This window comes from Rhodofomes roseus, assembly GCF_022264815.1.
Source record: "Rhodofomes roseus strain CIRM-BRFM 1785 chromosome Unknown C8Q71scaffold_36, whole genome shotgun sequence".
Lineage (NCBI taxonomy): Eukaryota > Fungi > Basidiomycota > Agaricomycetes > Polyporales > Fomitopsidaceae > Rhodofomes > Rhodofomes roseus.
The window spans coordinates 91,795-119,148 of NW_025952992.1; the positions used below are offsets into that span (position 1 = coordinate 91,795).

At 56.8% G+C, this 27,354-nt stretch overlaps 9 protein-coding genes across 9 annotated transcripts; 4 read left to right on the forward strand and 5 right to left on the reverse strand.

The window, feature by feature from the left end:
- Positions 1–713: 713 nt before the first annotated feature.
- Positions 714–7,499, forward strand: C8Q71DRAFT_887891 (uncharacterized protein; the record flags this gene model as incomplete). The annotated part of the gene is made up of 42 exons (XM_047928602.1): positions 714–796; positions 851–956; positions 1,007–1,243; positions 1,297–1,560; positions 1,619–1,795; positions 1,849–1,912; positions 1,974–2,014; positions 2,066–2,112; positions 2,168–2,282; positions 2,334–2,562; positions 2,615–2,678; positions 2,729–2,825; positions 2,880–2,910; positions 2,964–3,099; positions 3,154–3,227; positions 3,281–3,307; positions 3,356–3,418; positions 3,472–3,512; positions 3,568–3,945; positions 3,999–4,047; positions 4,100–4,187; positions 4,244–4,256; positions 4,318–4,377; positions 4,428–4,520; positions 4,573–4,834; positions 4,893–5,061; positions 5,117–5,260; positions 5,311–5,372; positions 5,422–5,661; positions 5,722–5,824; positions 5,874–5,992; positions 6,046–6,105; positions 6,161–6,167; positions 6,217–6,346; positions 6,396–6,459; positions 6,509–6,531; positions 6,586–6,711; positions 6,762–7,008; positions 7,064–7,078; positions 7,131–7,243; positions 7,293–7,316; positions 7,374–7,499. The coding sequence occupies 42 exons, from the start codon at positions 714–716 to the stop codon at positions 7,497–7,499; spliced, it is 4,611 nt and encodes a 1,536-aa protein (XP_047773092.1).
- Positions 7,500–7,760: 261 nt separating this feature from the next.
- C8Q71DRAFT_887894 (Alpha/Beta hydrolase protein) lies at positions 7,761–9,775 on the reverse strand (the record flags this gene model as incomplete). Its single annotated transcript, XM_047928603.1, has 8 exons — positions 9,089–9,775; positions 8,882–9,039; positions 8,775–8,817; positions 8,685–8,713; positions 8,561–8,628; positions 8,225–8,490; positions 8,000–8,171; positions 7,761–7,926 (listed from the first exon to the last, which is right to left on the reverse strand). Exons 1-8 carry the CDS (start codon positions 9,399–9,401, stop codon positions 7,761–7,763), a joined length of 1,215 nt encoding a protein of 404 aa, XP_047773093.1. The 5' UTR covers positions 9,402–9,775.
- Positions 9,776–10,042: 267 nt separating this feature from the next.
- Positions 10,043–13,780, forward strand: C8Q71DRAFT_396301 (uncharacterized protein). Its single transcript, XM_047918296.1, has 8 exons — positions 10,043–10,295; positions 10,355–10,737; positions 10,790–11,047; positions 11,100–11,267; positions 11,315–11,455; positions 11,516–11,686; positions 11,738–11,908; positions 11,959–13,780. Exons 2-8 carry the CDS (start codon positions 10,387–10,389, stop codon positions 13,696–13,698), a joined length of 3,000 nt encoding a protein of 999 aa, XP_047773094.1. The 5' UTR covers positions 10,043–10,295; positions 10,355–10,386; the 3' UTR covers positions 13,699–13,780.
- Positions 13,781–14,242: 462 nt separating this feature from the next.
- On the reverse strand, positions 14,243–15,360 carry C8Q71DRAFT_863037 (P-loop containing nucleoside triphosphate hydrolase protein; the record flags this gene model as incomplete). The annotated part of the gene is made up of 6 exons (XM_047928110.1): positions 14,243–14,437; positions 14,494–14,562; positions 14,625–14,896; positions 14,949–15,019; positions 15,084–15,162; positions 15,219–15,360. 6 exons carry the CDS (start codon positions 15,358–15,360, stop codon positions 14,243–14,245), a joined length of 828 nt encoding a protein of 275 aa, XP_047773095.1.
- Positions 15,361–15,511: 151 nt separating this feature from the next.
- C8Q71DRAFT_789360 (S-adenosyl-L-methionine-dependent methyltransferase) lies at positions 15,512–16,784 on the reverse strand. The gene is made up of 4 exons (XM_047925255.1): positions 16,359–16,784; positions 16,069–16,303; positions 15,916–16,013; positions 15,512–15,855 (listed from the first exon to the last, which is right to left on the reverse strand). Exons 1-4 carry the CDS (start codon positions 16,596–16,598, stop codon positions 15,604–15,606), a joined length of 825 nt encoding a protein of 274 aa, XP_047773096.1. The 5' UTR covers positions 16,599–16,784; the 3' UTR covers positions 15,512–15,603.
- Positions 16,785–16,850: 66 nt separating this feature from the next.
- C8Q71DRAFT_789362 (uncharacterized protein) lies at positions 16,851–18,822 on the reverse strand. Its single transcript, XM_047925256.1, has 3 exons — positions 18,633–18,822; positions 17,398–18,570; positions 16,851–17,343 (listed from the first exon to the last, which is right to left on the reverse strand). The coding sequence occupies exons 2-3, from the start codon at positions 18,559–18,561 to the stop codon at positions 17,005–17,007; spliced, it is 1,503 nt and encodes a 500-aa protein (XP_047773097.1). The 5' UTR covers positions 18,562–18,570; positions 18,633–18,822; the 3' UTR covers positions 16,851–17,004.
- Positions 18,823–20,619: 1,797 nt separating this feature from the next.
- On the forward strand, positions 20,620–21,575 carry C8Q71DRAFT_727926 (uncharacterized protein; the record flags this gene model as incomplete). The annotated part of the gene is made up of 2 exons (XM_047921907.1): positions 20,620–20,696; positions 20,750–21,575. 2 exons carry the CDS (start codon positions 20,620–20,622, stop codon positions 21,573–21,575), a joined length of 903 nt encoding a protein of 300 aa, XP_047773098.1.
- A 1,435-nt stretch (positions 21,576–23,010) lies between these two features.
- On the forward strand, positions 23,011–24,370 carry C8Q71DRAFT_396405 (uncharacterized protein). The gene has a single exon (XM_047918298.1). The coding sequence runs from the start codon at positions 23,165–23,167 to the stop codon at positions 24,044–24,046; it is 882 nt and encodes a 293-aa protein (XP_047773099.1). The 5' UTR covers positions 23,011–23,164; the 3' UTR covers positions 24,047–24,370.
- On the reverse strand, positions 24,371–27,038 carry C8Q71DRAFT_396402 (uncharacterized protein). The gene is made up of 4 exons (XM_047918297.1): positions 26,852–27,038; positions 26,581–26,652; positions 25,440–26,523; positions 24,371–25,324 (listed from the first exon to the last, which is right to left on the reverse strand). Exons 1-4 carry the CDS (start codon positions 26,926–26,928, stop codon positions 24,695–24,697), a joined length of 1,863 nt encoding a protein of 620 aa, XP_047773100.1. The 5' UTR covers positions 26,929–27,038; the 3' UTR covers positions 24,371–24,694.
- Positions 27,039–27,354: the final 316 nt, after the last annotated feature.

A 27,354-nucleotide genomic window follows, 5' to 3' on the forward strand; every position in this document is an offset into this window, starting at 1 on the left:
TGCCAGCAGTGGAGGTGACAGCCACCGACGCGTCGCGCGGCTCCGACGATCCCGGACTCTCAGATTCGCGCTTAGGATCAATCAAGGATCATGTACTTATTTCCACTACATCAGCGTCCCAGGAGGAAGCTGGGACGCCCCGGGCCCGGAGGGGCGAGGACGAGCCGCGGGGTGCGCACCATACGGATGTAGTTCACTCAGCACTGTGTTCAGGGCGTTTCTCCTGGTTTCTCTTCTCCACGCCGCTCTCGATGCCCGCGACCTAAACAACCATCATTTATCGCAGCACTCACATTCCAGGCAACCTTTTCCGCCACGCAGCACAGGCCAGTTCGTCTCCTGATCTATGTTACTGCAACATCTCCGACACCTGCCATGAATTTTGATCTGGCACCGCGACGGTCATTGATGGCCGTCATACTATCGTTATCGCCAGCGCGATACATTATTAATTGAATAATTCATGCATCGGCGAAGTCGCACGCAATTGATATGTACTAGCGGTCATCGCGGCTCCGGGGTGTTATTAACTGTTGGTAGGAACCTCGACTCATGCACGACGTCGTCATCCAAGAGTGAACTCCCGCTTTCGAGAGTTGACGGACCAGTCTAATCCTCGACGCCCGCCAAGCTGCATTACGCGGCTCACTAGCCTGAGTACTGACTGCGTTCAGGAAACCGCTCTTTGCAGATCTAGAGTAGTCCAGAGCATCATGAGCGTCGCGAAACAAGTGCCTCTCTCTTCAACGTTTGGTGGAACAGGTACCGTGGCGATTGCGCCAAGCACCCTGCCTGAGTATGTTCGTCTTTCTCCTAGTTATTGTGTCAATGCCTGACAGACCAGGGTCAGCACCGCAGAAGCGTCGCTCGCACTCCCTGTCGTCGCGGCGGTCGTGTCGCTGCTAGTACTTCTCCTGCAACTGGCTCTGCGTTTGCGGCGTACAAGAGTCAACAAGGTATGGCATGCCATAACTCACAAGGCTCTTTGATGCTCATGACTTGATAGGCTAGTCTGGACGAAGCACGCGCAGCCCCTCTGCAGAATCGCTCAGAGCTCTCGCGATGGACAACTGAGCGCGGAGGACTCACAATATTCGCTTTGAACGTCGTCCGGGCCTTGTCGTGTCTTGCTCTGTTCGCGTTGTCGATGGTGTCTGCCGCCCGCGCGCGACCGGATCTACTCGTCCCAAACGAGCTGCACGACGTCCTCGCGGCGTTGTATGCTGGTGTGCCTGCAGTCTATGTGCGTTCGCCTCCCGCCCGTCCCTGGCCGTCATTGACTCACTGCCACATTAGCTATATGCGTGCGTGCTCAGTTTCGCGGTCGCGTTATTCAAAACGCGTCTCAGCGTGGTGGCTGTACGGCACCTCAACATCGTACTTCTCGTCACCTGGATCGTATACGCATATCGGGATATATGGCCTCTTGCGACGTACAACTTGGAACCATTGGACGCCCCAGAAGGACCCCTGTTCTGGGCTCGCTTCGCGCTGCTCACCGTCAGCGGTGTGATAATACCTCTGACCATCCCGCATCCCTACTTGCCCGTTGACCCTCAGGTAAGCTGACTTCAGACTGACATATGTAGCCTGTCGTAGCTGATTGAACCGTGTGCAGAACCCGTGGCCCAATCCTGCAGCGGAGCAAACGACGTCGTGGTTGTCATTTGTTTTTTGGTTCTTTGTTGACGAGACCATCAAGGACGCTTCGCGCGTAGAGCATCTTCCGCTGGAAAAGCTGCCGCCACTGGCCGACTCCGACGATGCTGAGAACCTATTGAAAGAGAGCCTTCACGTATGTTCAGTCCTTGTGTGCACGAGAAATGAGAGTCATGGATGGTCTTTTAGGAACTTGACCCGCTCCAGTCGAAGAAGAAGAGGCATCTACTGTGGAGTATTTGGAAAGCGTGGCGTGCGTATCATTAGCCCGGCTTCGAGTCTTCATACCATGGCTCATTTAAAACTTCAAACAGATGTGCAGTGGATCACGATGGCCTTCCCTTTGGCAGGCAGCGTATGCTACGAAGCCTGCATCTCGTCGATGGTAGACTGACTCTGATCACAGGCTATCTTCAAGTTCGTTTCACCTCTCAGTATCAGATACCTTCTCGAGTATGTCCTTCAGCTAAATCAACCAACAAATGTCGTATGTCTGACAACGGTGCAGTTATATCGAGACTGGTGGAAAGGGTGCACCCGTCCACCCTTGGTTCTGGATATTGACGCTGTTCTGTGGCCCAATTGCCGAAAACATATGCCACCAAGGGTACACCTTCCAAGGAGTGCGTACGACGTCTCTCATCCACACACACGCTCAACGCATCATTCCATAGACAAGGCTGTTGGTCCGTGCCGAAGCCGTTATCACCCAACTGATCTTCAACCATGCCCTGCGCATGCGGATGACGGCGGAGGTCCCCGACGCCCCCACATCTGAAGGCGATGCGCCTGCAAAATCCTCGAAGGACAGCGGAAAGACAAGAAACTTGACCGGTAAAGTTAACAATCTTGTCACCTCCGATTTCGCGTCCGTGTCCCGGGGAGTCGACTTCCTCTACTTCCGTATGTATCTCCTTTCCGCCTATATACTTGTTGAAGACTCATGGCGCGCTAGTGGTCAAGTTTCCTCTGGAGATTGTCCTCTGTATTTGGTTCCTGTACTCGATCTTGGGCTGGAGGTGCGTTGAGGAACCTACGTGATGCAATAGCTGCTAATGCACGTCACTAGCGCTTTCGTCGGTCTGGCGACGATTATCATCCTGCTGCCTGCGCCAGGGATGATGTCTGGTGCGATTCACGATGCAGTGGTCGAGAAGATGAAGAAGGTGAGTCCTCACTGTCTCTGCAGATCAAACATTTGCTGAGACCACGTGGGACAGACGGATGCTCGTGTTCAGACGGTGACTGAAGGTAAGTGAACATACTCTGTACGGTGTCAGTGGTACTGAGATTGTAATACCTAGCGATGAATGTTGTCCGCATGATCAAGTTCTTTGCGTGGGAGGAACACATCGAACAGCAGCTCTCAGAGAAGCGGAACGACGAACTCGCTTGGATCAAGAGATCAAAGCTGTTGAACATCATCAATGACAACCTCAAGTCCGTTTCCGCGAAGCTGATATGACCAGAAAACTGACTAGCGCACTCACCCAGCGACCTAATCCCTTTGTTGACGATGATAGTGACCTATGCTACGTATACGATGGGCATGAAGCGCGAATTGACGGGTAGGAGCTCATCACCTGAGCTACTCGTACCCATCTCATGAAACGTTCGTCAGCATCCGTTGTGTTTTCCTCCATAGCAGGTATGTACAGAAGTCAACAAATTGGAAGCATTTGCTAACCGACTCTAGTCTTTGAGACATTCACAGGACTGATGCACAATATGATGGGTATGATTCCCGGGTTCATATCAGGTATGTATCTCGTTGAATTTGCGCGTACTGTCGCTGAGGGCGTCCATCCGCAGCCAAGGTCGCGCTCGATCGCATGAATGAATTCTTGCACAAGGTCGGTTAGTCATCATGCAGTCTGAACGGCAGGTGGGGCTCAACTCATCCTACAGACGGAGCTTCTCGACGACTTCGTAGACGCGCCTGAGAACAATCAATCGTCCCTTGCACTGTCCAGCAGCGGCGACGAAAACCTGATCGGAGTTAGGAACGCGGCCTTCACTTGGACCCAGGACGACTCTGTAGCCCCTGCATCGGGGTTAGGACGAAGGCATTTCAAGTTACGTGTCGATGGCGACGTCCTCTTCAAACGAGGTTGCGTTAATCTCGTCGTAGGCCCGACAGGAGCTGGCAAGACATCCTTGTTGATGGCCATCCTGGGAGAGATGCACTATGTTCCTTTGACAGCTGATTCCTTGCGTAGTCTTCCACGTTCTGGCGGTGTTGCGTATGCAGCTCAGGAGTCCTGGGTGCAAAATGAAACGATCAGAGTAACTACGCAGTCAGTGTTTGCCTCGTCATCTAACGCCTGGTTTATTGACAGGACAACATCCTCTTCGGAGCTCCGTACGAGGAACGGCGATACCAAACGGGTGCGTGACCTCTGGACATCAACAATAGTGCACCTCTCATTTGCCTATACAGTGCTTGAGCAATGTGCACTAAAGCGCGATTTGGAATTGTTCGTCGCTGGCGATCTCACAGAGGTGGGAGAGAAAGGCATCACTCTTAGGTACGCCTCATGGTTCGTCAAATCATCGATGTTCAGTGCTCACACATATTTACTAGCGGCGGGCAGAAGGTATCTCCTTTTTGAGTTACTCACGTATACGTGGAAGCTCGACCTGACATACTCTTCGCAGGCGCGCATAACGCTCGCTCGCGCTATCTACTCGAAGGCACAGATTTTGCTCTTGGATGATGTGAGTCCAACACTTGCATACGAGTTTCTGACTCGCTCTAACGCGCTCAGATTCTGGCAGCTTTAGACGTGCATACATCCCGGTGGATTATAGAGAAGTGTCTGAAAGGCGAACTTGTTCATGGGCGAACGGTCATCCTAGTCGTGCGTTGCATTCTTCTTCAAAGAGAAGGGTAGATGTACAACTGATAAGCAGACGCACAACGTCACATTGGCTAGTCCCATCGCCGACTATGTTGTTGCAGTCGGGCTAGATGGCCGCGTTTCTGGCGAAGACTCCATTGCAAGCGCACTAGAACATGACAGCAGACTTGCCGCCGAGGTCGCAACAGAAGGCCAAGAAGTGGCTAAAGGGGAATCTGAGGTCGAAGAAATACCAGACGAGGCGGCGCAAAAGGTCGATGGCAGATTAGTGATCGAGGAGGAAGTCGAAGTCGGCCATGTTGGTTGGTCAGCCAGTATGTCATGCATTCCAATCGTGACCCCAGGGGCTTTCTCAACGTCGCCGAACATTAGTGAAGCTCTATGTCAATTCTCTTGGCGGAGGACATCAGTCGCTCTTCTGGCTCGGTGTCATGGCCAGCCTTGTCGTATTCAATATTCTCAGCAACCTGCAAACCTGGTTCCTTGGATATTGGGCTCGGCAATACGAGGAGCGTGATGCCTCCGAAGTGCGTGCCCCACTGTAGGTTGCTTTCAAAGGTTTCCCGCTTCGACGTCATGGCTCATACCACTCACAGTTACCTCCTCGGATACTGTGCCATAATGGTAGCATCGATTGGCTTTTACATAACGGCATTCGCCGTCTATACTATGGGAACTCTGCGAGCATCGAAGATCATGCATCGCAGCTTGGTCTCTTCCGTTTTTTCTGCGACACTGAGGTATGGACTTGATTACCGTCGTTCACGGATCGGTGCTGACCAGCTGTCAGATGGTTGGACAAAACACCATCGGCCAGAGTCATTGCACGTTGTACTCAAGATATCCAAGCTGGTGAGCAGAAATGTTGCCCATCCGGCAATTAATCACTCACTCCAGGTAGTGGATGACGAGATCGGCAAATGGGTAGGGGTGATCCTCGAGATGGGCACCTACATGCTACTGAAGCTCGGCGGTGTCATGCTGATATCGCCCATCTTCGCTATCCCTGGAATGATCATCGCTTTTTTGGGCAGTTGGATCGGGAAGATGTACATGAAGGCCCAGCTTTCCGTCAAACGTGAAATGAGCAATACGAGGTCACCTGTACTGGGTCACTTCGCAGCTGCATTTGCAGGCATCAGTACGTGATAGACCGTCTTTTCATTGCTAATGTCTTGACATTTAGTATAACCTATCACAGCGTCCATTCGTGCCTACGGTGCCCAGGAATCATTCAAAAGGGAGTCGTACGTACGTATCAACCGCTACACGCGCGCGGCTAGATCGTTCTGGAATCTGAACCGGTACGCTGGACGTCTCTACGACTTCCATTCTATCTCACTATTCTCTCAGCTGGGTGGGAATACGAATGGTCGCGCTAGCTGCACTCTTCACTTCAAGTTTAGCAGCGTACCTTGTATACGGGATAACGAATACCGCCTCAAACGTCGGCTTCTCTTTGGTAATGGCAGGTCAGTGTGTAATCGGCGATGCCACTTATTCCATGCTCATATGACCTCTGTAGTCGGTTTCAGCGGTCAAATTCTCTGGTTTGTCAGAATATTCAACAGACTGGAGGTGTCAGGTATGCGTGCGATTAGCTACTCGGATACGTTGTGACTAACACTAAGATCAACTAGGCAACAGGTAAATGCAACATATTGTCGGTTGGGCGTGTTACTCAACGTCACGAAAGTTTGGAGCGAATCAAGCAGTATTTGGACATAGAGCATGAACCTAAGCCGACGACAGATGGCATCCCCCCGGCTTACTGGCCTGCAAGCGGTAACCTGCGGGTTGACAAGCTATCCGCTCGCTATTCAGAAGTCAGTCCGCCGACCCGTTTGAAGCCTGAATTCCGTCTGACTGGCATAGAACGGACCACGGGTACTTCACGAGCTCTCATTCGAGGCAAGGTCAGGTGAACGTGTCGGCATAGGTATGTTCCCCCCTTCTTCGTCATGACACATAGCTTACAATCTGGCTAGTCGGTCGAACTGGCAGTGGAAAGGTGGGTAAATGTCGTGATTTATGAAAGACCCCCAACTGATGAGATAAATTGCAGAGCACCCTTGCACTCGCGCTATTGCGCTGCATTCAAACGGAGGGCAAGGTGTACTACGACGGCGTTGCGACGGACAAAGTCAACCTTGATGCTCTCCGATCCAGCATTACCATCATTCCACAGTCGGTATGTCAGCAAACGTAGATGTTCATTCCAATATCTCACGCGCAAACAAGCCGGAGCTTCTGAGCGGGACCTTGCGTCAGAATCTCGATCCGTTTCAGCAGTACGACGATGCAGTGCTAAATGACGCACTTCAATCCGCCGGACTCTTCTCCCTGCAAAACGGCTTGACTGAAGGGAAGATAACACTCGACACCTCAATTGCCGGTGGAGGGAACAACCTCTCCGTGGGCCAGCGCCAGATCGTCGCATTGGCCAGAGCTATCATACGTCAGAGCAAGCTACTCATCCTAGACGAAGGTATGTACTTGGTTCTGTCAGTAGGTCATCTCTGGCTGACATCGTGCGTGTCCAGCTACATCGGCAATCGGTGCGTGCACATAGGATTCCTGTCTTCCATGTCTGTAACACTCGTTTGACAGACTACGCAACGGATACTGCCATTCAATCGTCGCTGCGCAAGGAATTGGATAGGGGTGCAACGGTGCTCATCGTAGCTCACAGACTGCAGACTATCATGGATGCCGACAAGATTGTGAGCGCATTCTTCATTACTCTTTGTGACATGCTCACATGTTGTTCAGATGGTCCTCGACGCTGGTCATATAGTGAGTGGCATTATATAGGTGCCCGCATGTGCACGACAACTGACACCGTACCGGCAGGTCGAGTATGGAGAACCTAGCGCGCTACTCGAACGTCAGGATGGGATGTTCCGCGCTCTCGTGGATGAAAGCCCAGATCACGACGCATTGTACGCGATGGCAAAACGCGCAAAAGCAGAGTCATAGTCGTATAACACAGTCGTTGTATCTTTGTTGCTAGGGAAACCTGGATGGCCTTCTGCGTGCTGCCTTCATGGACTACTGTACATAGGCTTCGCGTCACGTATCATTTAATTGACAAGATGCCAGAGTGCGCTTCGAAGGATGTCCTTCATAAGGGCAGGCCTCAATCCCTCCAGTGCTACAGCTTCGAACGGATAACAGGGCTAGATAACAAGCACACGGACGGTCAACAGAGCCAAGTAGTACGCAAGAGATTGAACGCAATTACGCAAAACCATCCTTTCCTGGCACGACACCATACGCTGGACCACCCTTCCCAAACATCGCGCGCACGTCGTTCGCGAGGTCCTCCGGCCGCTCGAACGCAGCAAAGTGCCCGCCGCGCTCGTGGTCCGACTCGTGCACGACGTTGCCGAGCGCGCGTGCCCACCTGCCAATACCATCGGAACGTGATCAGTGTGCAGGACTGAGGGCGGGGTGTAGCAGGAAGGAAAGACACGCACAGCTTGGGGACGACCGCCAACTCCTTGGGGAAGTAAGAGAGCCCGAGGGGGATAGAGCTCCAGGGTACGTCGGTGACAGGGATGGCACCCTTGCCAGCGACTTCGTAGTAGATCCGCACGGATGCAGCGGGCCCCGCACGCGAGAACCAGTAGACGGATATCCAGGTGAGCACTAACTTCCGTGCTCAGCATCCGTCTCCGCCGTCGATGGCGCGAAACACGCACCTTCGTCGTCCGTCCACGGGTACTCATCCGTCCAGTGGACAAGCTTCTCGTAGATCCACGCGAGCAGGCCCGCGGGCGAGTCTGCGAGGCTGTAGCCCAGCGTCTGCGGCTGCGTGGACTGCTCCTTGAAGTAGCCCATGCCCCGTTTTCGTGTGTTCAGCGTGCGCGCGATCCCGGCCTTGTCGCGCGCGGACCAGGGCAGTGCGAGAGACCCGAGGAAGGCGAGGAAGCGCCCGGGATGTGTCCAGACGCTTGGGGGGCCTGCTCTGGATCGTGGGAGGGTGAGTGGGTGAGCAGGTGGTTATAAGTATAGGTATAGGAAGGATAGGGACGTACACGGGCATGTTGGTATGCCAGGCTTTGACGGTTTTGTGGCCATAATCAGCGGCCAATACTTTACCGATCTGGGTCACACTGTATCAGTGCTCGGTGCGTAGATTCGTCAAGAGATGCCATTCACGAAGTAGCCCCAGTCACCGCCCTGCACGACTGTCGGATGATAATGATTGAGCCCAAATAGCGTAGACAGGTGAGGGATCTGTTGACCTACCATACTCCTTGTATCCCAGTGCGAGCATGAGTTTGTTGCATACCTGGGGATGTAACATTCGGTGATGCATCAAGTATCTCTGCACGGCGACCGACGAGCACGCGTACCTCCGCGTAGTGGTGTGCGCCAAAGCCTTTCTTTGTCACGGCCTCCGAGAAGCCAAAGTTTGGCAAGCTGAGTGCGACAACGTGGAAGGCAGGGTGCTCTTTCGACGCAGCAGTCAGCAGTGGGAGCATCTTCTTGGCTTCGAGGAAGTGTCCTGGCCCTGCGAAGTGTATCAATTAGCTACGTATCAGAGGTCCTTGGATGCTTACATCCATGGACGAAGAGCAGAGGTACTGCGTTCTCGACCGTGCTCTTCTGGTGGACGTAGTGAATATTCAGCGCGCTGAACCCGTCTACCTCGATGTCTCTGGTGTATTGTGGCAGGGTGTTGATCTCGGCCTCGGCTTTTCTCCAGTCATAGCCGTCCTTCCAGTACTCAACCATCCTCCGGACATCTGCCAATGGTACGCCATAGTTCCAGCTGGCATCATCTAGCTCGTCGGGCAGACGCGTTAACTCGAGCTTCTTGCGCAGCAGCTCGATCTCCGAGTCCGGCACGGACAAGGTGAACGGTTGCTCCATGTGTGCTGTATGTGCAGACCGACAGACCCGTCGCGGATTAGAATGAGCAGCAGAGCAGGCGATATGAGCAGCTCAAGCGAGGTACGAACGCTGGGATTTATATATCAGCGGAGTCTGTGTCGAACGATTCTCACCGGGATGACGCGAAGCAGGAAACACATGCCGGTCTTCTGTCGAGAGCACAGATGCGGCGGCAGGACCCCTTCATTTATGTGATGGGCGTTGCCAGTGGACGCGTCGCAATTTAAATCCAAAGTTTCTAAGCTTAGAGAGGGCCGGGGTCTGAGATGCTCTGCAGCCTCGCTGAGAAAGTGGGGCATAAGATGTCCTTTCCGAGCGAAGAAAGGCAAGCACTTCTGTGCGCACAGTGTGCGTCGTTGGTGCGGTGCGCTGTCAGACGTGCTGACAACCGCGCCCCGCGATGACACACGTAGCCGATCCGGTTCGTTGATTGCTAGATGAACCAGTCTCCTGTCTCTCCCAGCACGTGCATTGTACGCGCCCTCGTCCAACCCGACGGCGGCCAACCGCGGTCTGGTAGTGCCATGGGGAGACACGAATCCCGTCTGCATACTTAGCAACCCAGCGCATTCAAGTATGTCTGTGATTCATTTTGCTCATGCTTGATGGAAAGATCATCGCAGCTGTCTATATGCTGTACCCTGCCAATGCTGCGGAATACTGGCCAGATCTGCCAGTGCGCAACGGTGTGGCTAGTAACTTGAGGATTCCTGATACTACGTTCTACCATTGGGCCCCGCTCAGTGAACTAACCCCCATTTTATTCCATTCGACAGGGTCCAATCTGGGAGCTGACAGAAGAATGGGCGACATTTTGAATAAGCCTAGCGGCTGGCGAACGCAACCATGTCAGCCCACGAATACAGTATAAATGTGAGCCCTCTGCGCAATCACTCCTTGTCTGCTCCTCTCACCAGTCCGACGTCCTCAAGCTGAGTCCTTACCCTCCACGGGGTTGGCCAGGATGGCTCCCGTCCTGTCCTCGCCTCCGTCCGCTCCTTCTGGAATGTCCTCTCTCTTCGCGTCCATCGGAGACAGAAAGCAGATCATCGTCTATGCTGCTATCGTCGTAATCTTATTTGCCATTTTCCTCTTCGCAGCCATCTACATCCTCCGGCTCTACAATGCTTCTCCAGAATCGGAAGACGAAGAATCGCACAACACCTCCACCCCTCGCCCGCCTCTTCGGCTCCTCCTCCCGGGAATGGTTCAGCAACGCACCTCAAGCAGCACATCTACCCTCGTCGGATGCGCCACACCTCCGCAGAACTGCCCACCTCCCGCCAAGCGTTCGGGCAGTGCTCCTAGTCCTCTGGTTCGTGATCACTCCATCGTGTTCTCACCAACAGTGGCTGACTTGCATCCAGCGTCAACATGTTCACATTGACCCTCTTCCGGTCGCTTCCGAGCAGAGTCAGGTTTCGTGTGTTCCCATCGTCACACCTGGCGAGCGCCCTACGAACGCCCTGCCCGAAGATCAAGCCGACTCTATCGTAGGCCCCAAGGCTACGACCGAGGCGGCGGAGGAGACCGTCCCTACCGAGCCTGAGATCATCCCCGACCCCGTCGGAAGCAAGACGAAGTGGCTTCAAACCGACCCCGCTCTCAAAGTTGAGGCTGACATAGTGAGTCGATCTAAAGCCGCCTCATGATTCATGGGTTGACTCTGGCCGGCAGGCCGACATGATGATCCTCACTTTCGATATGAACAAGCCACCGGGCCCCCTCGACAAGCACGATCCCAGTGAAATCGATGGCGACAGCAAATTTGCCGATGAAGTTGCGGCAAACATCGGCAACACCTTCCTTCAGATGGTAAAAACACTGTCTTCCCCTAAGGCACTCGTGAGTAGCACTTCTGCTCCCATGCACGGCACTTACACAGGGCGCAGAAGTCCCCCGCGCCGGCGCCCTCTGCCGGTGCGAAGTCCCCTCGCCACATCGAGATGATGCTCGGCCCCGAGGGTAATACCAGCGTAACGCAAGTTTCGTCGAATTCCGCGAAGTGTGGTCTCCTTTCTTTCCGACAAGAGGTGCGTGTATGTTGCATTGCAGCTTCGAGATTCTGCTCAGCACAGGCGGCATCGATACAGCCTCGCCGGGGTGATCTGTGGGCGGCAGCTCTCGACCGTCTCGCCCGTCATGTCTCGCTCGACGACATTGATGCAGACAACCCCCCCATCCGCGAACCTACTCGCGTACTCGAGGACCCTATCGATGATCAAGAAGTTAGGAAACCTGATCACACTACGCATTACGAAATAGTGAGTCGAGTTTTCTTGTCGCTGAACTCTGACCAAAGACGGTGTGCACAGGCAAATCCGCCGGAACCCTCAATTGGCGGTACGTCGTTGCCGGGCGACAAGTTCGCGTCGTCCGGGACGTCTGTACCCGCCTTCGGATGCCGCACTGCCAAGACTGCGGCTGATGACACGGTCACATCGGACTTCTCAAGTGCTTTATCTCATGGGAAGCCCAGGAAGGGGGTGAGTTGGGTGCTCTCGCAGGCAATGGAGACTGCTCACTCCGCGGACAGGTCCGCTTTGCTGGAGACTTCAACGCGGAGGTCGGCGACCGCTGCCGTATCAGCTACAATGTGACAGCCGGTTACCTCAAGGTCAAGGTTGCCGACTCCATCGCCACGCTGCCTCCGCTCTCTAGTGGTTCTCTCTCTGACCTTCCTTCCCCATCTCTCACCGAGCCTACTCATGGCTCGGCCGATCAAATCGCCGACATTGTTGGATCTTGTGGCCCCCTTGCGTTATCTACGGCTGAGCGCGGTGGACCTGCCCTCGCGACGGAGGCAAGCTCCGAGTGCCATCCTACCGGCTCGCCACCCATCTCAGCCCTGAACGTCGACGATGAGGACTGCAAGCCGATCATTGTATACGAAAACCACCTCGACGAGGACGCAGACCGCAACTTCTACGAACTCGGGATCTCGTACTCGACCCAGGCGCTCCGCAACCTAGTCATGAAGAACGTCGAGCGGAGCTTTGCACAGCGCCAGGAAGAGCAGCGGAAGCGGTGCGAGGAGATAGACAAGCTCTACTCGTCCTTCCACGAGGGGCACCTGAACGACGGTGCTGCGACTGCCTACACGCCTCCTTTGAGTCCAGATCTTGCCAACTATCACGGGCACGCGTATGACTCTGGCGACTCCGACTCGGGTTCTTCGTCTCCCGCAACTCCTGCTCTTGGTTTCTGGCCCGACACTGCTCATGCTCCAACAATCACAAAGGGGACCTCTGCTGCGACGACCGACACCTGGAAGTTCTTGCCTGGTAACACAGCTGGCGACACTGGCTTTGCGGTCTCCGCCTCTGGCAACCTCTGCGGCCTTGCGCTCCAGCTCGAATACGACGTAGGCGACGACGTGCCTCTCCCTCCTCGCCGGGTCTTAGAAACGTCTCCCAGCGACGAGATGAAGCCGATCTTGGTCGTCGAAGAGCACCTGGACGAGAACGCCGAGCGGAACTTCTACGAGTTCGGGATCTCTTACTCGACGCAGGCTCTTCGCAATCTACTCATGAAGGAATGCGAGAAGACCTCGAAGAGACGGCGCCTCGAGTTCGAAGTCGCAAAAGCAGTGGCTGAAGGACAGAAGAAGCAACAACGTACGGAACCTGCGGATATACCCGGCAACCACGGAAGCGACCTCGGACCAGGCGACGACACCCTGAGCTCGGCATATTCCTGCGAGACGATCAGTGATGATGGTCAACGGTCTTGTGGCCAAGCCCCCGAGCCAATGGCTGCGTCGCCGACTGCGGATCCTCATCAGGAAGACATGGCCTCGCAAGAAATGTCCCGCTCGGGCTCCTTCCAAGCTCTTGTTCGCCAGTCTGCCCAGCGAAGTGACTCTCTGGTCTCTGATTCTGGCGTATCCATCATGGACCAAGCCACTCGGCCGGGGCGGTTCTCCAAGCTCCTCATGTCCTTCTACAACGGGTACGACTTCAGCGTCGCAGCTGCCATCGCAGTCGGCCTCGAGATCAACATCGAAGACTGCGACACCGGCAAGGTGGTGACGCTTTACGACGACTATTACAACCACGATGACTATCCTGATGGCACCGTGCTCGCTGAGGAACCATCTCTCGAGATGCTCCAGAACATAGACACCAAGAGCGCGTCTTCTCAGCACCTCCGCGTTCCCGAGACAATGTGGACCGCTCCTCGCCTCGATTCCTCCGTGCTCGACGCTTCTGGAAACGCAGACCTACAAGCTGGCCAGTTCCGCAACCGCCCTGCCGGATTCGAAGGCCTGTTTTGAAGCTCGAAAGTCTTGCTACACCGTCACAACCCCATCATCCTCAGTTTACATTATCAATTCTTCTTGAACGGTTCATCTTCTTTTGGATCACGAGTCTTCGATATCATTCTGGTTACTGGTTTCTTATTCATTGGCTTCGATGTTGCTTGATCTACTTTTACTCTATGGCCCATTGTTCCTTCCCCCTCCCCATACACGACATCCATCCTCTACTCTCTTTTATTTCATCCTCCTGCATTCTACGTTACTTTCCCTACTCTATGCCCCATTATTCCTTTCCATACACGACATTCATCCTTTCTGTTCCCTTCTATTTCTTCCTCCCGCATTCTATGATGCCTTGGTTCTGGACCCCTTCTTGCCATACTTGCTTATGACGGACCGTATGCTCGCAATATGATTCACTTTCTCTGGATCATAGACGACGTCCCATATGCACATGTAGTACAGCAGGAGCAGCATTTCTTCGCCAACCAGCAGCTTCTGATGTCGGTATAGTATTACACGAGATTATCTCATTCTTTATTTGCGTCCACCACTGCCGTCAGAAGTCCCCAACAGCCCCCGGCTTTCCTGGGCTTCCTGCAGCTCTCCACGCCGCCAGAATCAGGTCAATGATGTCTTGCACGCCTTTGCCTTCCTTGACACTTGCGAAGACGGTGGGTCCGTCTCCCCTCATGAGCTTCGAGTCGCGGTCCATGACTTCGAGCGAAGCGTTCACGAACGGCGCGAGATCGATCTGTGGGTGACCGTTTGGCGATGCCGTTTGGCCCTATGATACGGTGGGGCACCCACCTTATTGATGGTCAACAAGTCCGATTGCGATATACCCGGACCGCCTTTACGCGGGATCTTGTCCCCTCCCTGCCAACAACGCGCCATCAGCGAGCAATATTCACCCCTCATATTCGCCAACAATGACGCACCGAGACATCGATCACGTATATGATGTAGTCCGCTAGCTCGCGCGAGTAGTTGGCGGCGAGGTTGTCGCCACCACTCTCGACGAACAGGAGCTGGCAGCCATACTTAGCCTGCAGTGTCTCGAGCGCGCCCATGTTCGCGCTGATGTCCTCGCGAATGGCGGCGTGCGGGCAGCCGCCAGTCTCGATGGCGAGGATGCGCGACTCGGGGAGGGCCTTGTTCTTGATCAGGAACTCCTGATCCTCACGCGTGAAGATGTCGTTCGTGACCGTCGCTGCAGTGGTGGCATCAGAGAGAGAAGGGAACAGGAGGAACAGGTCCCGAACCGATGTTGTACTCCTGGCGGAGCGCCTTGCAGAGAGCGAGCGTGAGTGCAGTCTTTCCTGAGCCTACGGGCCTTCGTAGAGGCACAGAAGCCGCATGAGGGTCACACACGGCGGGGGAAAGCAAAACGGACACACCCTCCGATCCCGATTGTGAAGCCGCGTTCTTCGAAGTTGCGCGAAGAGTAGTCCGGCAGGTCGCGCTCCGCAAACTTCCCTGGCCAGAAATCAAAACTTAACCTTCCATTCCATTTCTTGTGGTAGTCTGCTTACCCGGATGGTCCAGGTGTTCGTGCGTGTGCCCGTGTTCACCTGGGCCGTGTGTGTGCGACGCCCCGCCGTCGTGTGAATGCGAGTGAGTCGGCTGACCCGACGCGTTCGCGGAGAGGTTGTTGATGAACTGTACTGTGCTCATGGTTCGTAGCGTCGTTGCGAATGAGCCCTGCAACTGACTTGAAGAGTGCAAGGTCGATGCACGATCAAGCGCCGGACGGTTGGTAGAACATCGCTCGGTACCGCGGATCTCAAGATCTTATCCGAATCGCGTCGCATGCCCGACGCGTCTTTCTCTTGCTCATTACTGGCAAGGACTGTTGCGCAAAGCCCTCCTATTCCTTGTCGTATCATTGAGCAGTTCTCTGCAAGCGCAGCTGCATATCTACGCCCGCGAAATGGCAACGAATCTCAGGCGGATATACACCATGCTCCATCTCCCCTCCGAGTCCCGGCAGTCGACCGCGCACATCTCCTGCACGGCCTCCATGATCTCCTCCGCCGCCTTGTCATCCATCGTTCCCAGGAAATGCGGCCTCGCAAAGAGGCGTAGCCAGTCAATCACAGCGCCATTGAGTGGGGTGATGCGGGGATGGAGGGAGATGGTTTGCACGTCGAAGCCAGCAGATTCGAGCAGCTGCGAGGCGGGCGATTAGTACGTCAATCACAGTGAACAGTCTCTATTGGAACGACGTACTGCACTATAGTCCGCGACGGATGGGAAGTACCACGGGTCAAGCAGTTCGGGGTCATAGCCCCGGCTCCGGAGGACGTGGTGCAGGGCCGCCCTCACCCCTGCGGACGTGGCCATCTTCAGTGGTACGTTCGTATCACAGCATGTCATGCTCACCGATGCAGTTCATTTGTCCTCCCATCTCGACGACGAAACGGCCCCCAGGCTTCAGCAGGCGCTTCGCGCTCTCGACCACGCCCTTCGGGTTCTGCTTGCACCAGTGCAGGGCCGCATTGGAGAATACCGCGTCATATCCGCCTTGCAGAGAGGCATCCCATGAAGACGGGATCTCTATGGCCTGCGCATCGCCTACGAACGCGTGCTCGAGCCCGACTTCGTTGCATTGAACGATCTGAGGGCAGTGATGGGCGTCCAAGAGCACATCGTAGAGATGAGGAATCACCCACCATGCTCTCGCTACTATCCAGTCCCACTACCAACCCCGATTCTCCTACCAGCTGTTTGATCTGCACTGTCACTTCGCCGCTCCCGCAGCCGACGTCTATGATCTTTTCTCCCGGTTTGGCATCCAACAGCGTGAGGACGGGGGCAGTGAACTTATTGGAATACACGAATGAGGCGGTCGTTTGATAGTTAGAAGCAGACCATGTATCTTGTTTCTTTTCTGGCCGAGTATCTGTTGCCATTGTCCGAGTCCGTCAAACCGCGTGCGTCCAGTTGGCTGAAGGAAACTCGAGGGAGGATGAGTCGAGCTTGAGCTTGAGGTGCGGTGGTTTCGATGCGATTCACGTAGAGTCCGGTCGCCGGTTTTATCGTATTCATCGTACTTAGTCGAATGACAGGCCCCCTATGTAGTTCACATTCTGACTCGCCGGGCCGGGTGACTCGACGCATGCGCACACCTTTAAGTCGAACCGGGTCACGTTGGACAGCAGCGACGCGATAAACATGATATCATCGCAGATGGCACATACATCCTACTAGCCAGGGCCAGGCAATGCATGCTGTTTCGATCTTTTCAACTCCAACAGTCCAGCATCGCTGTTGACCGAAGCAAGCACTTCAATATAGGACGAAGGTACATGCAGAACATCAAGGAACACCCTGAAATGATTGAAGAAGCTGTGGGACTACGAGCAGCACATCCTCTTTGGGAACTATGGTGAGACACGGTGTCCCGTCGGTATTTCTGGACGTTACATGGTACCAGTTGCAGAGTGAAGTCCTCCAGTCTTGAAGGCGTTCTATCGGCCAGAGACGTCGGTTTCTGAAGCCATAAAGATGAATACCTATGAGTTCGAGGGACCCAGCGTGCGTGGCAATGTTCTCAGCGTGCGATCGAAGCTGAGCTTTGCGGATAGTGGCGTTGTGGGGGAGCTCGATGATGACAGCACGGATCCGCGACGAGGCGAGGGCGGACGCGATATGCCGCTAAATAGACTTGTTTTCACAATTCAGATGTGTTAGATGCACGGAGGGACTCACTAAGGTAGTGCTTGTCCATTCTGGGAGGTGCCGGTGATCGTTCGCGCCGGTCGCTCGCCACCAGCCAGCGTACTCCGTCAGATGAAGAACCTTCAAGGACCCCAGATGTTTCGGTACCAACTCCAGGATCTGGCGTTCGTAATGGCAAGTCAACACGACGGGCATAGCACGACGAAGCATGTCGAATTGAGAGGCGACGTAGCGATGAGCCGGAAGTATATGGGGATTGAGGTCGGATGCAAGCTCAAGGCTGCGTACGCGGCATCGTAGGGGCAATAGGCTCCTCGTACAAACGACGTCCAATTCGGACCATTCAAGGTCGGCATCCACAGTTGTGACCGACCATGGGACGACACGGAGACTACGAAGATTGGGAAATGCGCGGGGGAGGATCTGCCAGTATTTGTCCATGATGAATTGATCTTGGATCGCGAGCTCCTTGACCCGAGGCCAGACCAAGCCCAACTGCGCATTCGCAAGCATTATGTCGTGTACGCCACGGATCCTCAATGTAGTGAGCCGTTCGACGAAATTGTGCAAAAATCTGCTCAGTTGTCTGGATGGTTCAAAGCTCTGCCACGAAGATGAGCACCACACTGTCCGCGGCTGGCTTTTCATACGACATAGCAGTGCAAGATCGCTGGTATGACGACAGTGGAATCGGATAGTCTCAAGTGACTGGACATTGGCGAGTGCATCCGCCAGCGAGGGACGATTCTCGGTGAAAGATGTCTTCCTGGCATCCCGGGCATCGAGGTAGAGCGTGCGCAAGGTCGTTGCGTGGGGGATGACTTCGGTAATGCGCTCGTGAAAGGGCACGAGCTTCGGGCGGCGCACCGACTTCCGCCACGAGGGGCGTTCGGAGCGGTGCAAGTACAGCGCTTTCAAACATTGAGGGCGATTCTGGATGTCGCGGAGCATGTACTCGCAGAACAGCAAGCCCTTCATGTTGTACACTCCCGTGTCAGCTGCCGGGGCTTTCTTCTCCATCTGACTGCTGCCACCAGCACCGACTTCCCAGTCGATGAAGACTTCGGACAAGAGTCTACGCGTCGCGGGCACGTGTAGCGCCTGACAGGTAGCAGTCAGAGGTAGAGCATCCCGCGGTTCGACGAAGGATAGAATGGCCTCCATGACATCGTAATTGAGAGATTGTATGGACATGCTGGCTCGCTGAATTAAAAAGCCTTTCGGTCATGAGTTGCTCTACATAGCGCACCCATGTTCATACGCACTTAAGTAACACGGATAGACGACTTGATCTCGGTTGGAGTGAGATCGGTTGGCGTGAGATCGAACGTTGCTTTGCCGCCGCACGACTTGTACAGGAGTTTGAACCCCAACGTCGGGGGAAGATTGGCTGTCCAAGTCAAGCTTGGTGCAGCGTCGCGATGGTCAATGAAAGAGAGGGCAAGGAGGGGCAAGGGTGGTGATGCGGCGATAGGCGCCGACAACGTTGCGGCAGCGTCTAAATTACCTAATATGGAAATATGGGCAGTTTCCCTTGAGTTTCCCAGCGGTCTCCGGCGGCGTCCTCCTCAAAGTAACAAAGACTGATCGAAAGGCTTTCTGCTCGTTTACGTTTGCCCACCGCATCGACGTTACTGTGAGTATATGTGGCAGTCGCCTCTGTGTATGGAAGATTCATTCCGCTCGGCTCGCCTCACTGCGCGTGGTTCTGGCTCTTCTCGAGTCCCTTTCGATACTGGGTACGCGTGGCTCGTTGCTTCAGAACCGATTTACTCGAATGATGAATTGGTTGCGAACCTACAACCAGGCTCGAATCTCGATTTGAACACGCACAGCATGAGCACCTTGATCGCCTGGTAGATCTCCTCAGGGCTCCGCCGAGTTACCCGACCTGTCATGACGAGTGCGCTCGGTAAACTGCAAGTAAACTGTTCACCGGCCGTGATGGGCCGCATCGTAGGCTGAGCTCGGGTTCAACGCACGGCCTCGGCTGGTCCCTGACTGGTCCGCCGAGGCTGCGCGTTGATCGCAGTGACAGCTCGTAGCCCGGATCAGTTCCTGGATCAGATCTCTCGAACACGCCGATCCCCACCTGGCGATTCGTGGAGCGCAACGGCTGAGATCGCTCGCGCAGATATTCGTTGTCGGTTCCGAGACGTTGCTAGCGAGCGTTGACTAGAACTGCTGGTAGGTCTGGTAGTTCTGCCGCCTGCGGCGGTCGCGCGACTTATACCATGTGACAGCCACAGCATGCGTTTTTCATCCATCTCCATCCACATTCGCACTTTATCAGACTCGAAGCTTAATAAATCAGCTAGACCGGTTGTGCTGTGATGTGAAGGCAAGGAGTGCTCCCGACACTTGTCCGACACTGACGTTTTCATGCGGTGCACCACGCTCCGGGCCTTCCAGACCTCATCCTTACCACGGGCCCCCTCATCGTTTAGATTTACTATCTACTGCGGATCACCTTACTGCAGACGACTCTGCTTCTGGCCCTGCGACCAGAGCTCAATTGGGGATGTTGGGGTCCGGCCGAATCTTTGCTGAGTAAATTCAATCGTGACTACCGTTGGCATACCGCGCGCGACATAGGTATATACGTGAGCAATCAGGATTTAGTCAACTGCCAACGCACAAGATGCAGTTGATGGCCGGCACGATGGCCGGAAGAACACGGGCATGAAGTGCATCCCAAGTGTTCGTAAGACTACTAGTACCACTCTCGCCGATCTGCAAAGGAATTACGTTGACGGAGTCCTCGCTCGTGTAATCAACTAGGGGTGGTCTCGCCTACGGCCTACCAGTTACTGTGTGCCAGAGACGACTGCCAGTGTGTACCATCCCAGCCCAGCGAAGGGACTTATTCATGACCGGCGATGAAGCAGGACAGCTCTCAATGATGCATCATCGGAATGACACTGAACATCTGATCACAGATGTCAAGGTGGAAGATCCCCTGTCGGGTTCTGTCAGTGTCAACGGAGAAACTATCTAGAGTGTTCACCCGGGTACCTTTGCCCTTCACTCCAGAGTATAAGAGGATGCGTATGCTCAGCACTGTCCCTCAGCTCATTCGTTTTCTACGAGCTTAACGACTAGGGTGCTGGCCGGTAAGTCTCACTCCAATGCTAATGGCGGAAAACGGGCCTCTGACGAAATACTTCTACTAGCTCTGTTTTTTCTTCTTTGTAACGACCCGCGATCTTTCTGCCCCAAGCATCTGTAACGACCTTCCGTCCTAGCCTTACTATGCGCTACTCTGCGCTTGCGAAAGCCGCGCTCATCGCGGCCATCGCTGCCCCCGGGCTTGCTCGTCCAGTCACGACGTGAGTGCCTCCTGTCACTAACTCTATGCACTCATTCTGACATCTCCGCACAGTCGCTCATATGAGCCTGAGGACGCCGCTTTGATCGAGCGCGAGTTCCAGGAGGACCTCGTCGTTCGTGATCACGGCAGACAGGAGCCACGCCCCCGTCCCCCGCCTCTCCCGCGGCCACAGCCTCGTCCTCGTCCTCGTCCGGGCCCTCCACCCCCGGCGCCCCCGCCCAGCCCTGCGCACCGCCCTCGCGAAGATCAGGAGGCTCTATTCGAACGCGAGTACGACGAGCTTTCCGAGCGCGAGTTCCAGGAGGAGCTCCTCGCTCGTGATCACGGCAGAATGGAGCCACGCCCCCGCCCCCCACCTCTTCCGCGGCCGCAGCCTCGTCCTCGTCCTCGTCCGGGCCCACCACCCCCGGCGCCCCCGCCCAGCCCTGCGCGCCGGCCCCGCGAGTTCGAGGAAGATCTCGTCGCTCGTACCGTCGGCCACTACAATCCAGAGCCGCGCCCTATTCCCCGCCCGGGCCCTCGCCCTCGTCCTCGCCCGGGCCCACCGCCACGCGTGCCGCCAAGGGACCATACGCGCCGCCCCCGCGAGGATGACGGGGCCTTGTTTGAACGCGAGTACGACGAGCTTGCCGAGCGCGAGTTCCAGGAGGAGCTCTTCGCTCGTGATCACGGCAGAATGGAGCCACGCCCCCGCCCCCCACCTCTTCCGCGGCCGCAGCCTCGTCCTCGTCCTCGTCCGGGCCCCCCACCCCCGGCGCCCCCGCCCAGCCCTGCGCGCCGGCCCCGCGAGGTCGACTACGAGCTCTTCGCTCGTGGCGACTTCGACATGGACGGCGAGCTGTTCGAGCGCGGCTTCGAGCTTGACGAGCTCGACTAAGTGTGAGTGGGCGCTCAGGCTGATGGTATGGTGTAGTAGCGCTATACTTCGACGAAGGGTTACAATTATCGACTTACTATGCTTGTATTCGTGTACCGATGGCGAAATGCTAGTGTGTTGTTACGATCATACTGCCGGAACTGAGTTGGAGGGAATCATCCCTGTCTCGCCGTCCTGAGTCATGGTAAGCGCGCGTAGTACGGTAATCAGTCTGTATCATACCGTTATGGGCATTACTTTGAGCATCGTTTCACAACGCACTGCTGAATAGTGCACCGGACTTGCTTCCGAAGCAAGACTGACTGGTATCCCCCCGCGCACTCCTCCTTCAGGTCCCAAGGGGATGCAAAGTGCCGATTCCGTCGGATAGCGTCTATCGATATCCCTGAGTTTGAGTTTGCACAAATCTCGGAGGAACATACGATGACGGCAACGCCACGCCGCAGGCGTTCCTAACCGCCTGGAGGTCAGGACGTTGAGTGGTTCTGTCACCCAAACCACCTCCCGCCTCCCGACTCGAGGACGACAGCTGGCGACTTCTCTGTCTATCAAGATCGCCCAGACAAGTGACGCACTGACATTAGACATTGGCAGAAAATGACAAAGAAGCAGCCGCCCCGGGGACGACAGCTGCTCCGCTTCGACGCTTCTCAGATCTCAGACACCGCAACGTCTCCTGGAGTGCGACGCTAGTGGCACTCTTACACCTACTTCCGCGGGGCCTAAACACACACGCCTTGGTCATCGGGCGAGCGAACCCATTCGGTGTGCCGCCGGGCTATGCGAAGCCGCTCATGTGAATGAATGAATGGAGTCATGTTCTGTGCTTACCCTTGATATGATATTCTCCATCTTCACGAAGTCAAAGGACATCGCCGTATCAAAGCCTTAGCTGTGCTTCTCCAAGGTCCGCCTACCCTCGGAACCTTAATCAGCGGGGCCTGAGCCTGAAGGCCGGAGCATCATCACGCCTATTCGGGAGGCATGTGTGGAATTGTGGCTCGCGACGGGTTTGAGGATACTGTGTAACATGGAGGACTGCCTCGGAGTGGAGGCCACGCTCGGGCCACGCAGCGCTGCGGCTGAGAGTGGTTGCGCCGGTGTGCGCGCGCCCAACCTTGCACGGCGCACTGCCCTCGCAATCTATCTCCAGCCACCGAGCGGTAGGCGCGGGCCGGGGTCCCACGCCCAGAGTATGCCATATATGGGCATCCGGTGACGTATCGCCGCCGTTGTGCATCTGCGAGTTGCGCACAAAACGCACGCAGGCTGGCTGCAGGACACAAGGAAGGCTAGCATCTCGAGTCTCGAACAAGTACGCAGCCGTTTGAGTTCGCATGCGAGGAACATCACTGCGATCTCGTCTGCGATGCTGATGCAATCTCGTCGCCCTCCGCACTGAATCTCAGCTGCAGATGCCTCTCGAGGCCCACTGGCACCGTCAACACGACCGGCCGGCCGTTCCGCGTGCGGCATGCGCATCGGCGCCTCGCGCCTCGCCTCCAGCAGCTCCGGCGGCGGCCTGCAGTATCCGGGTGTCCACTTAATCAGAAACCTTCAAAACCGGTTACATACCAAATGGCGCATGCATGGTCTCAGGGCTGCGAGGATCCACGGCGAGTAAGGCATTCGCCCGCCTAGAGAGGGAGGGAAGGCGCGCGCGCGCATGGCGCACGAACGGAGCATGCTGCGGTATGGATTGGCAAAAGGCGGCAAAAGGCAGCAACCACGCATTCAGTCTCATTGCACCGTCCACGGCATCAAATACGAACGCACCCAGCGAAAGCTTCCGGGCGCGATCCCCGCCGCCGCAATCGATGAATTCGTCCCCGTCTTCCTCTGCGTCTGTGTCTTGCGCGTGCGCCCAGGAGGCTTCGCAGCTACGTGCCGTTACGCAAGAGCACCGTCGCGCACGCGCGCCCATCAGGCTTCGCTCGCGGGCGGACAAACGGACGTACAAAGAGAGGCGGACGCAGCCGTCACCTGTGCGCCCTCGAGCGCGTCCCGCTCGCACGCCCGCACGAGGCGTTCCTGGGAGCCCCGCATCCGTATGGTGCGCACCCCGCGGCTCGTCCTCGCCCCTCCGGGCCCGGGGCTCTGAGCCTGGGGCGTCCCAGCTTCCTCCTGGGACGCTGATGGGTGGGTGCAATGTATCGCCCGCTAGCCGAGGCCAGCAACCCACGAATGGACGCGTCCCAATCCAGACGCGCTCGCTCGCACGCGCTCCGTGTCCAGCACTGGAATCCGCCCAGGATCACGGTGCAGGCACCACTCCATCATCAGCGCGAACTCTCCCTTCCTCTGTGCATTCTCGATGCGTATTTATTGCGGCGCTCGCATCGACCAGCGGGGCTGATGCGATGCAGTGGTTGGGTGTGACTACTAGTGCGTACAGTACCTTACGTTATCTTACGTTACATACATACATCGTGCGAGCGAACAGACGAGTAGGCGTTACGAGTCGACAATGATTACAAAGAACACAGGCGGATAGAGGAGACGAGGCAGATAAACACGCTGTCCATAGCCGGAGCCCAACAGAGACACGAGACTGGAAATATGCGATGGGTAGTAGACGTAGAGAGCACAGATGCAGATGCAGAGCAGCGGCAGCGCGCGATACCAAGAAAACAGGGCCGACGGGGCAGAGGGGCATTTTGCGTTAAATACAATACGGATACGGATACGTACGGAAGGTTGGATACACGTTCGTGGGGGACAACGACGCACTCGAGAGTGGCGTTGTGCAATGCAATGCGCGTCCGTGCGACGGCAGGAGAGTGGGAACGAACGACCAAGAATGTGTGCGCCTCGGCCAGGGGCGCGCGGGCGATTAGGAGGGCTGTCTGATAGGTCTACTTGCGGACATGTGAGCACAGGCAGGGCAGGATGGGGAACGTGACGTCGTGCGCGCTTGCAGCTTGCGAGGGTGTCGAGCGAGGCGAGGCGATAAACAGGGTATGGAACGTACGTGGAGGTGCACCCGCGAGGCTTGTGCGAAGCCGAACTCGCGAAGCAGCGTGTGGGCCGAGCGCGGGGTCGGCCCCGGGCGTAGATGGACGCCTCAGGCGCAGTGGCCGTCAGTGGGGGTGTCCACCCGCGCATACAGCGACCCGCGACTATTGCGGGGTGCCGTAGCCCGAGCCGGGACCAGGCTGTGGCGAGACAGAGTGGTCGGGGAACGTATACCGCGCCTGGCTGTCCTCCTGCTGGATCGTCATCCGCGTGCCGCTCTGCGGGCTCTGCGTGTACCCGCCGGACGAGTGGCCGTAGAGCTGGTTTTGCGACGAGCCGAGGAAGCTCGAGCTTCCCGACAGTCCGCTGCTCGAGCTCATCGACATACCCATCCCGTAGCCTGAGCTCCCATGCGAAGAGTGCCCGTGGCTCAAGCCACTCGAGCCGTAGCCCATCCGCGAGTGGCTCGTGGAGTACCCTCCATCAAGCGCATATGGGCTGCTGCCGTGGCCATGGTGACCTTGGCTGAGGCTACCCGCCGTGGCATTACTGCTCGATAGGCTGCGCGACATGCTCACCATATGCCGCGTACTCGCGGGCATGTGTGGGTCGCCGCCAAGGCTCTGCAGCGACATCGGATAATACAGCTGCAGGCTGTCCGTCGGCATCGACGCGCGCCGCCCGGTGTCGAGCACGCTGGGGACGACGCCGGGGCCCGGACGCGAGCTAAACGGCGTCGTCGTCGTCGGACCTTGTGCGGCGCGGTGCGCTGGCGCGAGAATGCGTCGCCGTGCCTATGAGGTCATGAAAGCATATTAGCTTTAGCTCAAGCTCAAGCGCGAGGAGTGTGAAGGGAGGACAGGAAGGGAAGACATGGGGGCAATATCGGGAATAGAAATGGTCACTGACGTTGATCATCCAATTGGACACCTGGCTCATACTGAGACCAGTAGCGTTACACAGCTGCTTTTTCTCCTCCTCGCTAGGGTACGGGTGGTCCGAGTGTCGATGGAGCCAGTCCTTGAGGAAGTCGGTGACGGGCTTGGGGAGCTTACCACGCTTGCGCGGAGGACGCTCGACGAGACTCGCGGCAGAGGCGGACTGGGGCGAGCGGTTAGGGGAGCTCGTGCCAGACATGTTGGGTGCGGAGGAGGTCATTGCAGACGCCGAAGTGGACGGAGTGGAGGGGTAGGACGGCGCGCTGGAGGGCGGGTTCATATTGAAGTCGTTGGAGGGGAAGGACCACTCCTCGCTCTTAATGCCGGACGATTGACGCGCACTGCGATCTGTCGAGGCGTGATGGCCCGAGATCCGGGTGACACCCCCGAACAGATCCTGCGAACCAAGGGAGGGGTGGCGGAGCGCGTCGTCGTATTTGAGGCCAGGCACGCCTGCAAGGTTGCCGGGCGTCGAATTGGGCCGCACAATGCCTCCTGCGGACCAGTCCGACTCGGAGGAGATCGACGACGAGAGCCCGGACGAGCGCGAGTAGTCCGTCTGGAGTGGCGAGAAGTTGTAGGACGAGCTCGAGCCCGACTGGGAGAGGCCGGAGGCGGGGTAATCGTAGATGGCGGACGAGCGGGTGCTGTCTATGCTATCTGAGTTGGGAAATTGGTACGACGCGAGACCGGACGAGGACTGGCTCGGGCGGTGACCCGGCGGCGGGAGGCGGAGGCGCGACGCGGGGTTGTCTGAGTAGAGGGTCGGGAGCGAGGCGCGCCGTTCGTAGCGGTCCTGGAAGGTGGACGCGAGCGACGGGAGCTGGACGCGTGCGGGGTCTGCGTCGGGGCGCTCTTCAGGCTCTGTGGGCGGGTGTGGCGAGGGCGTGTTCGGGTTTGACCAGGCGTTGGGGTCGAGCGAGATGTCTGGGCGGGACCTCTTGGGAAGCGGGGAGCTGGAGGGCGACGGACCGCGCTTTTCTGGGCGCGACTGGAGGCTGCTGTCAGAGGTGGCGGACGTGGACATGCGGCGGGCGTCGTAGTCGTGGGCGGAGCTGGAGCAGGGAGAAGGAGGGTCAGCGGGGGACATGGGCGGAGAGACAGAGACGGACAAGAGGGGCGACGCGAAGGGGACGGCGTGGGCGTCGGGGAGGGCGTCGAGGGCGAGGGACTTGCCGTCTTCGCTGGAGGGGGCCGCCGTCAGCAATGGCCGGCGAGAATAATAAATAAGAAAAGAGGGAGCGCGGGAGGCGCGCAGGTGTTCCGGGGACGCGAGCAGTTTGGCAGTTGACAGGTGACAGCCCGCCTGCTTCGCTCGAAGGGGCAGCCCGACGCGTCGCGGACCACCGCGTCTCCCGCCCCGAGTCGCAGAAGGACACTCACAACGCGTATCGGAGCTGCGCGACGTTGTAGCTGTTGAGCGGCTGGACGTCGAACAAGGGGGCAGCAGTATCGAGCATGGGTGCGGAGGGCGCGGCGACGAGGCCCAGCAGCGATCGAGTGGGCGGGTCTTATACCGAGGGCGCGCGGCCCAGGGAGCGGTGCCAGTCCTGCCTAATCGCCATCCGAGATCCTCTGGGAACGCCTCCGCCAATCGCATCCCCGTCGCTTCGTCCGCCCGGGGCAAATGCGCCCCAGCCCTCCGTCTCCGTGCTGTGCTCCCAATTAATCACAGATCCAGATCGTATTTTACCCCCAAATGCCCCCTCTTGCCTTATCCGGTGCCCTTTAATTACCGCGGCCAACCGATTGATGCGTCCCAATCTGGGATCCCTTTGCAGTGCAAGCGCCTCCCCGCCCAGACCCCGACCACTGCCCGCCGCGAGTTGCTCGGTGCCTGCGTCTGACTCGCCGCCTCGGCGCGCGTGCCTCGGCGGCGACGCGTG